The 14,224-nt window shown below is 37.8% G+C and overlaps 2 protein-coding genes and 1 long non-coding RNA gene across 4 annotated transcripts; 2 read left to right on the forward strand and 1 right to left on the reverse strand.

Annotated features, from left to right (window-relative positions):
- Nucleotides 1-1,314: 1,314 nt before the first annotated feature.
- On the forward strand, nucleotides 1,315-5,502 carry LOC107756097 (guanine nucleotide-binding protein G(I)/G(S)/G(O) subunit gamma-3). 2 transcript variants are annotated; one of them, XM_016573073.1, is made up of 3 exons: nucleotides 1,315-1,507; nucleotides 3,074-3,173; nucleotides 4,553-5,502. In XM_016573073.1, the coding sequence occupies exons 2-3, from the start codon at nucleotides 3,075-3,077 to the stop codon at nucleotides 4,679-4,681; spliced, it is 228 nt and encodes a 75-aa protein (XP_016428559.1). In that variant the 5' UTR covers nucleotides 1,315-1,507; nucleotide 3,074; the 3' UTR covers nucleotides 4,682-5,502. The 2 variants fall into 2 exon arrangements, 1 of the variants encoding a protein (XP_016428559.1); XR_001641777.1 differs by lacking the exon at nucleotides 4,553-5,502 and adding an exon at nucleotides 4,160-4,218 and having other exon boundaries at nucleotides 1,317-1,507.
- A 759-nt stretch (nucleotides 5,503-6,261) lies between these two features.
- LOC107756164 (uncharacterized) lies at nucleotides 6,262-8,910 on the reverse strand. Its single transcript, XR_001641788.1, has 3 exons — nucleotides 8,828-8,910; nucleotides 6,835-7,020; nucleotides 6,262-6,301 (listed from the first exon to the last, which is right to left on the reverse strand). It is a non-coding gene; the product is annotated as an uncharacterized LOC107756164 (long non-coding RNA).
- A 552-nt stretch (nucleotides 8,911-9,462) lies between these two features.
- On the forward strand, nucleotides 9,463-13,300 carry LOC107756163 (4F2 cell-surface antigen heavy chain-like). The gene is made up of 8 exons (XM_016573182.1): nucleotides 9,463-9,792; nucleotides 9,890-10,080; nucleotides 10,843-11,016; nucleotides 11,456-11,544; nucleotides 11,657-11,802; nucleotides 12,032-12,341; nucleotides 12,435-12,488; nucleotides 12,584-13,300. Exons 1-8 carry the CDS (start codon nucleotides 9,578-9,580, stop codon nucleotides 12,917-12,919), a joined length of 1,515 nt encoding a protein of 504 aa, XP_016428668.1. The 5' UTR covers nucleotides 9,463-9,577; the 3' UTR covers nucleotides 12,920-13,300.
- The last annotated feature ends 924 nt before the right edge of the window (nucleotides 13,301-14,224 follow it).

Here is a 14,224-nt window from a genome sequence, read left to right on the forward strand (position 1 = left end):
TAAAATATGCTGTTATTCATACGAATTGAATCGTTACAGAAAATTAGTTTTGATTTATATGGATTTTTCGGAATCACACGGAAATACAATAACATAAATCAAAAAGGAAAGTTCAATGTAAGATACAACAGCATGACCACTGCGAGAAAAAGTAAGAAATATATCTTTCTTCGAAAAGTTTGAATTACATTTGTATTAAAGGACTTAATTCTCAACTTAATTCTCCCAAAGAGATTTAACCAATTGTAGACTAATTGAAGCAAAGTCTCTTCCTCAACTTTGCAGAATAGCCTACACAAAGGTTAGAGCAAATTATCTATCTATATCTAAAAAATAATAACAATGACATAACAAATTTTTCAAATAAAGTAAAAATTTAATTATTAAATTAAATTAAATTGTCTAAAACCAGATGTTTTTGTTATGTGAAGAGGCATGTTTTGTTTATGGAGCAACCCTAAGAAAATTTATATTCATGACTAAAAAACTATGTTTTATGTAATAATAATAATAATAGCCTAATAATAATAGTAGTAGTAGTAAAGGTTACAGGGAAAGTGTTTTAGTCTTTTTACTTGGTTACACCACTTGACATTTGATTAATTCAATTTCACATTTGTTGAAAATGGTATAAACGTTTTTCAAAATGTATATTGCCAACATAAATAAAACACATCACATTTAGTCTTTTTATCATCTAGGACATATTCATTGGTACTGAACCAAAAATCAAAAACATATTCAATTTAATGTAGCTGAGCACCATTAGGAACCGTTTATTCTTTCTTTACGCACCCAATGTTTCAGATAACAATATTTTCATTTCTCAGGAGGAAACTATGGGGCAGATTTGCAACAAAGTGACTGTAACATGAGAATGAATGCAGGGGGAGGGTGGAGTGATGTAAAGATGTGGGGTGGTTTAAGATCTTAACCAAGGCGGGAGAGACCACTGAGTCAAAATGGTGCCTCGGTACAAGACAAAGAGGCTGAGACTGCAGCAGTTCCCATGGTAACAGAGCAATGAGAGGGAAGGCTCACTTGTTCAGAAGCTTCAGCAACATCACCGGCAAAAAACACAAGAAATATTTCACGCTATCAAATGTTTCACTATCATTTTTGACAATATAAATCCATTTTGTGGGATTTTAGTTTTAAATACACTGCTTTACATCAATATATTTCCCTCCGCCTTCATCCACCCTATGCTGCTGGAAAGATGGTATGAGCCAGCCCACAGAATAAATCAATCCCAATAGGGCCCCCCTCCCTCCAGTTGGCACATTCCACTCACTGCAGAGGGGAGATTTATGTACGTACGAAGAGACTGGTGTTCATTGTAGCAGAATTGCAGTGCACTGGACTGTACAGAACTGGGTAGCATCCACACTGTCTATGAGGGTGCGGTCCGGCTGCACTGAAAGCAACAACACTGACAGATAGAGAGAGAGAAGGAATAAGACAGAAGAGGAGGGAGCGATATCACCACAAGAGGAATACAGCAAGGGTAAGAAATAGAGTGAAATGGAGAAAAGAGGGTAAAAAAGGCCAAAAATAGACAAATACAGCACTGTGGTCTTTTTTATGCTTCTTGATCTCCATTCACTCCTATTTTCTTGTATGCATCCTTTTAAATGTATTGCTTTCATTTCATTTCATTTGATTAACTGAAATTCATTGCATGTTTTGTTCCCTGTATCATATTTTCATATATAAGGGTCTTATGTTACCTATTTGAGTGATTGTCATTTCTGCATCTGGCCTAGTTTTTTTTGCTGTCTGCAACACGTGATTTCTTCATCTATCGATGCCTAAATGTTTACATTGAACCAGATTACATTCAAAACGACTGTTTTTTTTTTCTGTGCTTTTGCTCTGAATAATATGGTATATTCCATGAGGTGATTGGATCCCTGCAAGCACATCCTATGTGCAAAATGGGGCCGGCATTCCCCAATACACTGCCTAAATCCTATTCAAAATCATCAATGCTACTCATTGGTAGATATGTATGTATATGTATTTAGATGATTATGAATAGCTCTAAATCTGTTTATAGAAAATATTCTGATGATCATCGCCTGGAAATGCAGGGTTTCAGGATGATGAAATGTGTTGCTATCAGATCATTGCAATCCAAGGTGAGGTTTTGGTTTTCTAGGGCAGCAGCTTTTAGCAAAGCAGTAGTAAATGATACCGAGGGAGGAAAGACAGGAAGTGAAGAGGGTATGAGAGTCTTGGACCACAGGAAGATGCTTCCAGAGACTGTGCACTGTAAACAGAATCGGTAACCTTTTATGATAAGGTTTCATTTGTTAACATTAGATATACTAACACTATAATGAAAAATGCCTCTAAGGTATTTATTAATCTTAATTAATGTTAATTTCAACATTTACTAAGATCAAAAGTTGTTTCTGTTAGTATTATTTAATGGACCTGAGCCAACATTAGCTAACAGCTGTATTTTTATGAAATAATGTTAACAAGGATTAATAAATACTGTAACAACTGTGTTGTTTAGTTAAACCATTAACTAAAGGACCTTATTGTAAAGTCACCTCAGAATCTGTACATAATTTATCCCCTAATTCTCTATATTAATAGTTGTAGCATCACTTGATCAATTACACTCTTCTTCTATACTATGAGAACCTTTAACATCCATGGAACCTTTCCATTCCACAAAAGGTTCTTGATAGTGGAAAATGGTTCTTTAGATTATTAAAATGTTTTTCCACATTGGTTCTTTTAAGAACTGTTCACTGAAATGTTCTTCTAGGAAACAAAATGGTTCTTCTATGGCATTGCTGAAACCCCTCTTTTGAAACCTTTATTTTTAATAGTGTACGAAATAATGGTTATTTTAAGAACTCTTCACTGGAAGGTTCTTTGGAGAACCCAAAATAGTTCTTCTGTTGCATCACTGCGAAAACCCTCTTGATTTTCTACATTTAAGAGTGGACAAATATACTTTTATTGGCTGGATTATGATTATGAATTTGTTAATCCAGATGAGCAGATTAATTTTTGTGAGTTATTTTGTGTGTGTGTGTGTGTGTGTGTGTGGCAGGATGAAAGGAGACACCCCTGTGAACAGCACCATGAGCGTCGGTCAGGCCAGGAAGCTGGTGGAACAGCTAAAGATTGAAGCCAGTTTTTGTCGAATCAAGGTGAGGGTTGCCATGCAAAATAACCAGAAAATGTGGCAAATAGGAGTCAGATCAGTGGTAATCCTGCCTGCCTATAAAAATGTCTTATTATACCACCCCGTACGTAGCAGAATAATTTGTATCAGATGTGATCAAAGATCTGGAATCAGGTTAATAGGTATGACCTAATTCTACAATCCCCCCGGTAAAGTCTGTCCTACAAGTACAATTTGAAGCATTCAACAGTCTTTAAACATTGACCTCAACCTTGCATTTCACTCATACAATGTTCTATTTAATTAAAATGCTGTTTTAGCCAAGATAGGAAGGTGCCATGTGTAAGGCAAGACAGTGTTGTTTTAGGCGCTGGTCTGAGATTTTGGGCAATTTTGTATCCATAACTTGTCTTCATTTTAGACTGGTGAAAAGAAAACATTCAAAATACCCATTTAAGTGTTCATTTTATTATGCTTTATTTATTTGTGTGTAGATTTCAATCGCAAAGCTGTTTTCTCAAAATGAGTTTATTCCCATGCACAGAAATCTCCACTTCAGTAGCAATTACATACATTGAACTTTAGTTTTATTTACATTTTGGAGGTTTTTACAAGAGAGTTTGTTCATATAACATTCACCTGATTCATATAACTTTTTTTTTTTTTTTGCTTTTGATAGCTTTTTCTGATTTATGGAGTCATCCAAATTCCCCTCTATAACTCTCTTGTCAAATGAACAAAATGAAACAAGAATTTTTGTCTCTTCTAGAAATGTATGCAAATTAGTGTATATTTAATTAGATAATGCCATACTTATATACATACATAATATTTGAACATAACATTTGAGAAAACAATTGATAACCTGAGGAAAGCATCTGTTCATTTTTTTTTTTACCTTATTCACCTGCAGTGTCTTGTCTTATAAGACAAAGACTTTCAGCTTTCTTAGAATCAATAGCTGTTTGAGTGCTTTTCATTTCAGCACTGACAATCTGTCTGGATTCTTAGGTGTCTAAGGCAGCGGCGGACTTGATGGCCTACTGTGATGCCCATGCATGTGAGGACCCAGCTTTTTCTGATTTATGGAGTCATCCAAATTCCCCTCTATAACTCTCTTGTCAAATGAACAAAATGAAACAAGAATTTTTGTCTCTTCTAGAAATGTATGCAAATTAGTGTATATTTAATTAGATAATGCCATACTTATATACATACATAATATTTGAACATAACATTTGAGAAAACAATTGATAACCTGAGGAAAGCATCTGTTCATTTTTTTTTTTACCTTATTCACCTGCAGTGTCTTGTCTTATAAGACAAAGACTTTCAGCTTTCTTAGAATCAATAGCTGTTTGAGTGCTTTTCATTTCAGCACTGACAATCTGTCTGGATTCTTAGGTGTCTAAGGCAGCGGCGGACTTGATGGCCTACTGTGATGCCCATGCATGTGAGGACCCTCTCATCACCCCTGTGCCCACTTCAGAAAACCCGTTCAGGGAGAAAAAGTTCTTCTGTGCTCTACTCTGAGCAGCACACAGGAAGAGCAGGATTAGTCTCATTTAGATGATAATGATTTGTGTACGCACATCACACAACACAACACAACACTCAACGAGACACGACACAGCAAAATAAATCCCAAATTAAGCTTTAATAAATGCAAAGTGGTTTCTAAATTTCAGCGATTGACAGCGCAAAGACCAAATTTACAAAATCATGCTTGTGAGGATATTTTTATTCTCCTGTTTTTTTGGGAAACCCTGTTCCTTTTCATTAAGGGGACAAAACAGCATCAAGATCGATGCAAATTGATTAGATGAAACACACACTGATACACACATATGCAAGCACACAGTTTTTTAATCAAGCAAAAGGAAATAGGTGTGGGTCTGGATATTTCAATAATTTCAAATTTTACTATATTCAAGACATTCGTTATGTTCTTCACATAGCATACTATGGTGATTTACAAATTCTGTATGTATATTTTGATTTTTTTAATGTTTTGTTTGAGGTTACTATGTACGCTACGCTGGTTGACATTTCTGATTAACTGGTAGAGCTTTTAAAGTTTAGATTATTGTGAGAAAGTGAGACTGCTAATACCTACACACAAATACCACCAGTGCATAGCACTCCTAAAGGGGTTTGTAAAATGAAATTTATGTCCTAAAACCAATTACATTTTTCTGACCACTAAAACAAATGGTATCTAGTCTGGAAATTAGTTTAAAAGATAAATTACTGAAGAAAAGTGTAAAGAGAATATCTGTTAAAACTTGTGGTCCCAAGTAATTAAAATAATGCAGACAGAATCCAATGAAGGAATGAATAAATCTTTTAAACGAAACACACTTAAGTGTACTGCTTATTGAGAAAAAATCACTATTGTTTAACAGTTTGTGCTCAATTTTTTATATTTTTTTTGGGAACGGAATTTAAAGGTGACATATCATGAAAATCTGACTTTTCCAGGTTTTAAGTGCTATAATCAGGTCCCCGGTGTGTCTACCAACCAAGGAAACGTGAAAAAGATTAACCCAGTAACTTTGTTTTGGTAAGCCTTTTTCTGCAAGCAACTGAGAAAACGAGTGCGTCTGATTTCGCTCCCCTAGTGACATTGCAAAGGGATCTCATTATATTACCACCCCTTAATCTGTAAGTTTGCACCCACGGCGCCGTCATTTTGATTTGGCAAGCGACAGCGGTGTAGTAGCTTTAATGCCATGGTGAAAGTTTGAGCAAAACATGCTAACTGTTCTGCCTTTTCGCTTTCTGTGTGCTTCGGATGTGTGCTCTCAGAAAACCTTATATAAGAAGTTTAAATATGGTTTAAAACGCATGATTTCAGAGCGATAAATATGAAAATCAGAACCAAAACAGATGTTTTTTTAGCAGGTCCGAGCTGTAATGGCACAGCTCTATTCGGGAAAAGGGGGCGGGGAGCAGCAGCTCATTTACATTTAAAGAGACAGGCCCGAAAAACAGCGTGTTTCTGCTTCTCTTTCCAAGAACTTCACCGATTCCTGCTAGTGCCATCACAGACTTCTCCCCCATGGGCTCTGCCACAAAGTCCTTGTGTTTTTGTGATGTTGACGACATTGTTGATTTGTATTAGAGAGCGTTGCGGGATTTCAAGTTGACTTCCTTCAGTGGCTTAAAACAGAAAAACATTTGTTAAAAGGTTTGATTTCTTAATAGTCCGAAACTAACTGTACATAAAAGTCAAAAGAAAAAAAAATCTATTCAGCTCCAGATATCATTTCAGCTATTGCTAAAATGCAAATGTGCCTGCCCTTAAAAATCAGCCAATTTACCTCTCATTTCCTCATGTAACGTTATTATATTGTAACACTGAGAAAGGAAAGTGAGGGCGAGTTGCGAGACTAAAGAGAAAACCAAAAGTGAAACTACATATAATTAATACAACCATCAAACACACAACAAAGAGATAACTAATTAATAAATTATGAAATTATGCAGTTGATGAGAGTAAAGTTTTCGTAGTTTTCACGAGTTTTTGAGGTCCCGCCTCATTTCTTCACGTTCAGCGCCACACAACGACAGCTGACATGCCATTCTCTATTCATTTAAAAATAATAAAAACCTAAGTGGCAAACATAACAGAATGAACAGTATTTTTAAACACACGTGCAGCAGAAACATAGTTTATATCATACCTGGACACTATCATGGAGAAATTTCAATCCTCATCCGCAAACGCCGTGCTGTTCAGAGTCAATGTTCAATGCGCCCAAAATAACTCCCACAGCGCTGCTTCCTGATCCCGCCTTTAGAAAGAACACCGCCACTTCCGCTCTAATCATGCTGCTGTTCAGAGAGACACTGGCCCCTGGTGGCTCCAGCTATTTGGTGGAAATCAAATAAAGTGGAGATCAAAATTTGGGACCAAACTGCAATTTCCTAAATTTCGAGGTCACTGCTTAGGCCTATTTTAAATTATCCTAACAGGAGCGAAAGCACAGTTTTTAGAGCATATTCTGAAGCGCAGTATAAAAAACTTAAATGAGATATTTGAAAAAGAACACTGAGCAAAATTAGAGAACACTTACAGATGCCTCCTAGTTATTTGGTGTTAATCTGGAACCTAATACTAATTTCCTTAATTATCTGACAAGCCCTATTTAACTGACAGCCAAACTTTTCATTGACTTTGCAAGATGGTGAGCCGCTCTAAAGTGATTGAAACCCTCTGACAGCCGGTTATCCAGATGAAGGCCAACAGCAGCCATAGCAAGAGAAGTTGGTCGATCCAAATCTGTGATTTCTAGAATATTGTGTCCTTGTCACTAACTCATTCAAGTCCCCCAGAAAGGCTGGTCTTTCACAAAATACAAAGGACAGAATAATGCAGAGAATCTCAAAGGGCAATCGGTTCAACACTGCAGCTGGAATTGCTCGCCAGTTCAGCGCTGAACACGTTAAGGATCTGTCTCGGCATACAGTCTCTCAACATTTAAGAGAATTTGGACCTTTCCTTCCCTGCATTCATCGCCCAATCAGCCAGCAATTTTTCGCACAGGACAGTGCTCTTCATCATAATGCAAAATGGGTAAAGCAGTTCCTTGAAGCTGAAAACATTGAAATAATGAAATGGCCAGCCAAGAGTCATGATCTAAACCAGATTGAAAATCTCTGGAAAATCCTTGGTGACAAAAGTTATGGCTAAGAAACCCACCACAGTCACCGAACTGTGGAAGAGACTGGAAGAAGAGTGGACCAAGATGTAGCGTGAGAAATTAGTGATGTCCTGCAGCACAGATGTGCTGAAGCCATTCAAAGCAGAAATTTTAGTTGTAATCTTTCTTTGTGCTACAATCATTGCTGTTCTCTAATTTTGATCACTGTGTTTTCCACAAAATAAAGGGCTTTTATTGAAATGCCTTGGTTATTTTGTAAAACACTGTTCTACTAACATGGTATAGCCACAACTAAAATTCCTTCAAATTTTGAATTATGAGGATTACAAAATTTTTCCTGAAAAAATGTAGTGTTCATTGCTCTCTAATTTTAATCTCCACTGAAGAAATCAAATAGATTTTATTACACTTTTTAAAAGCAAATATCCAAATAAACACGAATCAAAATTGAATATATTAAGCAAGTTCTTTACTTTCAGAATGTGTGATTCTATTGTGTAAAATGTCGCTGAATTCACTGAGTTTGGGGGGAATTAAGCTTGAGAGTCAAACATTCAATGTTTTTCACATCACAGTGAAATCTTGAACACAAACACAATGACATAATTTACATTTTTTAGCATTGCGTCGAAATTTGGAGAAGAATTACTTCACAACAGTAGTGAAAATTGCTTTAACAGTGTATGGGTTAATAATAATAGCATAACATCCAGAATAGAACATTCATCCAAGAATTCAATCCACGTGCTAATGAAAACTCATATTTCAGATGAACTTGACAGTACAAGTGTCATTTTCTGCTAAAACTGACAAGGTCTGGAACAGCGCAAACACTCAGATGAACACCAGGGGGCAGTGATACATTAAAAGCCATTTCCAACAACAGCGCTGACAAATGGATTTTTATGCTAAGTAGATATGAGGAAAACTTGTTGATTTACACAAATCCTTTGAACTGTAGAACTGATGCTGTATTTCATTATCATAATGAATTTATTGCCAGAGCACCTACATTTTTGGAGTAAACATTTCAGATGTCTCATGTTGATCATGCAGAACCATCATGGGTCGTGCAGTTATCTCTAACTCTTCCAGGCGCCAATCCAAGAATTGCACATACTAGCCTGGAAAGGAAAGAGAGGTCAGCATGCTGACTCAAACTGGCACAGACAAAAAGTGTCTTGCCATTTGGAAAAGGTTTGCCTGTTATGAAATCTCTAACTGTACCACACAAACCAGTTGGTTGAATTTGGTTTTGTTGAATTGAATGATTTAAGGTTGACTCAAGGGTTTGTGTAATGTTGATTGGCTTAGTCCCTCCAGGATGGTTGATTGTTTTCGGGAGAAATGATCAATGACAGTGCAAATGAGCACTTTTGCTCTTTTGTTCTCAAGTTTGTACTTCTCTCACATCTTCTCTAATTTCATTAACACATACTGAGGAATGATGAGATGATGTATTCCTGACGAGAAGCTATTGTTTTTCAGAACAACAAAAGGAAGAAAACTTGTTGTCCCTGCTTGTGAGCCTGCAGGTACTGGGCAGGACCATGTGTCTTTACTGAGCATGAGGGGACACAATGTGCTCTGACATGTGAACGATTTTAGGTGATGCAACCTTCCGTGTATCTTGCCTGGCAGTGGCCACGCGTGTCATGCCCATGACGTCAAACATGTACTTCCTGGTGCCGTGACGATAGTTCTGTGCTTGCAGCTAATCTAATTCATTTTCTTTTCAGGACATTTGACATAAACGGACAAAATGAGCAACAAAACTGAAGTGGATATGAAAGATGTGGAGCTCAATGAGGTGGAGCAGGAGAAGCAGCCCATGACAGAGGGGGAGGCTGGAAATAATTATGCTATCTCGCCTGTATCCGAGAAGAATGGCATTGTAAAGGTGAAGATTCCAGAAGAGGAGAGCAAATTCACTGGGTTAACCAAAGAAGAGCTCATGAAAGTAGCTGGAACAACAGGGTACGGTGCCCCATTTCCTTTCAGTTAGATCTTGGTGTGGATTTTGCCATTTGCAGGTACTCTGATGATTTAATTGCTGTTGTCTTTTTGTGAATAGGTGGGTTAAAGTTCGTTGGGCACTTCTGATCCTGTTCTGGCTTGGTTGGCTGGGCATGCTAGCTGGTGCGATTGCCATCATTATTCAAGCTCCTCGATGCAAGCCCCTCCCTGAGATGAACTGGTGGAGCTATGGACCTCTGTACCAGATTGGAGATGTGAACTCCTTTACAGAGTCTTCAAAGTTGATAGGTAAAATCAGACGACTCTATGGGCCAGCATCCAAGAAACCAAAATAGATCTTGTGGGGAGGAGGGAGTGTTAATGGATCACAGGGATGGGTCAGTTCAGGGATTAAAGGCGGATGACAGGCTCTGAACATGTTGAAACGCATTAATTGCTCTGTCCTTATGCTGCTGAATCAACAAATCTGGTTTCCTCCCTTATTCGCTTGCATGCCATCCTGTTTGCTCAGCGCATTTATCAGTCTGTGGACTATATTAATGGAATAGCATAAATGATTTTAAAGGAAGAGTGGTAGAATGTCTTTTAATGAATAATTTGAGGTACAGTGACGTCCGACGACTCTATGGGCCAGCATCCAAGCAACCAAAATAGATCTTGTGGGGAGGAGGGAGTGTTAATGGATCACAGGGATGGGTCAGTTCAGGGATTAAAGGTGGATGACAGGCTCTGAACATGTTGAAACGCATTAATTGCTCTGTCCTTATGCTGCTGAATCAACAAATCTGGTTTCCTCCCTTATTCGCTTGCATGCCATCCTGTTTGCTCAGCGCATTTATCAGTCTGTGGACTATATTAATGGAATAGCATAAATGATTTTAAAGGAAGAGTGGTAGAATGTCTTTTAATGAATAATTTGAGGTACAGTGACGTCCGTATTAACATGGATGTGGTCTGTTATTTGAAACATTCCATATTTATTCCCTTATTGTCTTTAATATTTTGCAATGCTGCATATTTATTTCACTCTGACTTTTGGTTACCCCTCAGGTGTGGCTGAAAAAGTTCAGGCGATGGATGAGTTGAAGATGAAGGGTCTGATCATTGGCCCGATCCATGTGTCCAGTGCTGATGAGCCTGAGAAACTGAAATTGACTGAGATTGCTGAAGAGGCTGGTGATCTGACACAGTTTCAAGAAGTCATTAAGGCTGCACACAAGAGAGGTGAGCTATAGTTTGCATTATAAAATGAAGCATTTGCTACTTCTGTTATCTTGATGGATTTTTATTTAAAATGACTTCCATATACACTGCCTGGCCAAAATGTTGCTGTCTGGATTTAAATAAGCAAATACTAAGATTTTAGGGTTGAATCATTATTAATCGGTGATTAATATGTTTCTGGCATACTGTATGTTTGGTAACGATTATTGTAACACTAACTGATGCAGTGTGTCGCATTTTATTTCTCAAACAACTATGTCAGAAGACGTACCCATGTCCATATATTCCAATGGCTCAACATTAATTACATTAATTACTACAATAATGAAACATTAATTACTACAATAATGATCCAATGATCCAGGCAGTGTATACTAATATATATATTTATATTATTTATTAGTTTTTCAGTTAATTGTATTTTTATGTTGACTTCAAGGTATCTCTGTTGTTTTGGACCTGACCCCTAACTATAAAGGCAAAGAGCCCTGGTTTGCCGATGCTGCCAGCACTGTGGTCAAACTGGAGGTATGACAATAGATCTAGATAATTGCTTGACTTTCTTAATCTACGTTGTCACTTGAACTTGATTTGTGTACTTGAGTTTTCAGAGTAATAATTGTGACTTTTGCCTTTGCAGTCTGCTCTGGTGCATTGGCTAGAAGAAGGTGTAGATGGATTCCTCTTCTACGGTGTTGAGAAAGTGTCCACTGCAGCCCCGACCCTTTGGGAGGATGTCAGAGTCTTTATCCACAACCAAACGGAATCAGAGGGAAAAATGAAAAAGTGAGCAATCGATAGTTGAACTTTTACTCCTAAATTTGATTTTTAGTGCACATTCACTCTTTTGTGAGGTAAAGGAGCCACCTTGTGGTGGTTGGTAGGAATTTTTACAAACTGAACTCCAGTCAAGGGGACACGAGTGGGCCGTTTCTTAGTTTGAGATTGTGTTGCCAACCAAACGGCTCCATATGGTGCTTAATACTTCTATTAAACACTGACTTTTTCCTTCCAGGGTCTTAATTGGTGTTACGGATCAGTCCTCTCCTGATGACATTGTTGCTGTGTTGAACAAAACTGGTGTGGACCTGCTCCTCACTGGTGCTTTAAGATCCATATCTGCTCTGGACGTTGCCAATACTGTTGATCGCTTGTATTCCGCTTACAGTCAGACCAGACTGGCTTGGAACATAGGTGGGCGTATTGCTGGACACCTGGCTTCATTGGTGGGGCTTGCCAAAGTCAAGTTGAATCAGCTGCTGCTGCTCACTCTGCCAGGCACACCGGTGTTCAATTATGGGGATGAGATTGGACTGCAAGATGAGGTGAGTAAACTGAAGATTTTTATCAAGAGAATTCAGACAGATCCAGGTGTTTTCCTGGAGCAGATCCTAAAACGTTGTTATCTTTCCATTTAGGTGACCAAAAATCCGATCATGGTATGGGGTGACTCTAAACAAAATATGACAGAGGTAAGGAGCATGTGCACACAGTGCTGAATCTCCAAAGTGACCCTATTCAATGTTGTGACCAGCTTTAGTTACATTTTCATGCATTTATTTTACAGGGTGAAACGACCACTTTCCGTAAGTTCTTCAAGTCTGTGAGTGAAAAAAGGTCAAAAGAGCGCTCTTTGCAGCATGGAGAATACTTGCCTTTGTTCAGCTCGACCTCCGCCATGGCCTATGTGCGAAGCTGGGACCAGAATGAACGCTACCTTATTGCACTCAACTGGCACTCGACAGAAACTGTCACTCTTCAGCTGAAGCATGCTGAGATTCCTGAACATGCTACAGTAGTGTTCAGTACTACTGATGATAAAGATGGTAATGTGCTTAACCTTGCACAATTAGAGGTGAAGCCAGAACAAGGTATAATACTGAAGTTTCCTTACACTACCTAAAGACACATTGTAAACTCACAGTTAGTGTGAGGATGTTGCTTTTACATGCACAAGTGTTTGATTGGCCATTCTGTTACAATATTAATCATTTTTAGTACAAAAGCACTGGTATATATCATCAGATTGTACTGTTACATGCATCACATGCACTGCATGACTACTAAACTGAACTTTAAGCTGGTAGTGTTATTTTTTTTTATGTTACTTGGAATACATTCCATAGGAAGAAAAAAAGATTATTATTATTTTTTTTAGTTTTTAAAATGTACTGCAATACTGCACACTAAAAATGTTGAAAACCTAAATGGCTGTTCCTTCTATGTAATTGGAAAAAGATGCATGAAAATGAAAGCTGTGGACAATAAATTAAGTGGAGCAGTTTATCTTTGTTGTTTGTTTTGTCATTGTATTTATTCAGGTGGGGTTCCCTCGTCTATTTTCATATGTGTTGCCAGCATAATGAGATGTAACAGAGACATGGTTGAATTATTAAAATCTACAGCCATAAAATGGAGCACCTCTCATTGTCTCCAGCATAGCATGATATCAGGTGTCTCTACTGATGACTTCTTTATTTAGAGCTGTTCATTATGCATATGGAGAGCTCAGTCTCACCTGGCTATTTTAACTCATTACAGATTTATGAACCCCTACTGAGATCGGCTCAGTGCCTAAGAGTGATGAGGGAAATTGTGTCAAGTATGTATGAGGTCTGAAAGAACAGACCTAATCACAAGAAACAAAACTGTCTTGATATATATTCTTTGTACAGTATATATTGAATGTATTCTTTGTACAGTTTAGATCTAAAAGGAAGTAAGACCTTAAGTAGATACATGTTTGAAGTCTTTCTGATGAATGAGTTTCCTCCTTGTGTCCTCTACCTTTTCACAACTCAAACTTTTCTAGGTCAATTACCCATTTGGGACCACAAACCTGACCAAGAACCTCTACTTTTAGGCAATGAGCCATGGTCGCTTCTAACCTAAGGGTGTTTTTAAGTTAAACGCACTTTATTTCTCTAAATAACATATTCAAAATCAATGTATTGACCATAAAAAGGACGGAATACCAACAGCAGACTCGTTCTCTGACATGCTGCCAGTGTTGCATCTGTAGCACTGTATGCACTTACTGCACTAGTCGGTTTCCTGCGTCTGTCTCTTTAAGAACTGCTCTCTTCGAGGACTCCCTGACGCATTGCAGGTGGCTGTCAACCAATCAAAGGACACTTCCTAGGTCAGCTGACGAATGCCATCAGACTTCTATATATAAACTCTCCGGACCATCCATTCAAACCTGAAA

The sequence above is a fragment of the Sinocyclocheilus rhinocerous genome, unplaced genomic scaffold (assembly GCF_001515625.1).
Source record: "Sinocyclocheilus rhinocerous isolate Xijiao unplaced genomic scaffold, SAMN03320098_v1.1 scaffold682, whole genome shotgun sequence".
Classification (NCBI taxonomy): Eukaryota; Metazoa; Chordata; class Actinopteri; order Cypriniformes; family Cyprinidae; genus Sinocyclocheilus; species Sinocyclocheilus rhinocerous.

Coding starts and splice junctions, on each gene's coding strand:
- LOC107756097 (XM_016573073.1), top strand. CDS start 3,075: ATGAAAGGAGACACCCCTGTGAACAGCACCATGAGCGTCGGTCAGGCC. Junction 3,174..4,552: donor CCAGTTTTTGTCGAATCAAG/GTGAGGGTTGCC, acceptor CTGGATTCTTAG/GTGTCTAAGGCAGCGGCGGA.
- LOC107756163 (XM_016573182.1), top strand. CDS start 9,578: ATGAGCAACAAAACTGAAGTGGATATGAAAGATGTGGAGCTCAATGAG. Junction 9,793..9,889: donor AAAGTAGCTGGAACAACAGG/GTACGGTGCCCC, acceptor TTTTGTGAATAG/GTGGGTTAAAGTTCGTTGGG. Junction 10,081..10,842: donor AGAGTCTTCAAAGTTGATAG/GTAAAATCAGAC, acceptor GTTACCCCTCAG/GTGTGGCTGAAAAAGTTCAG.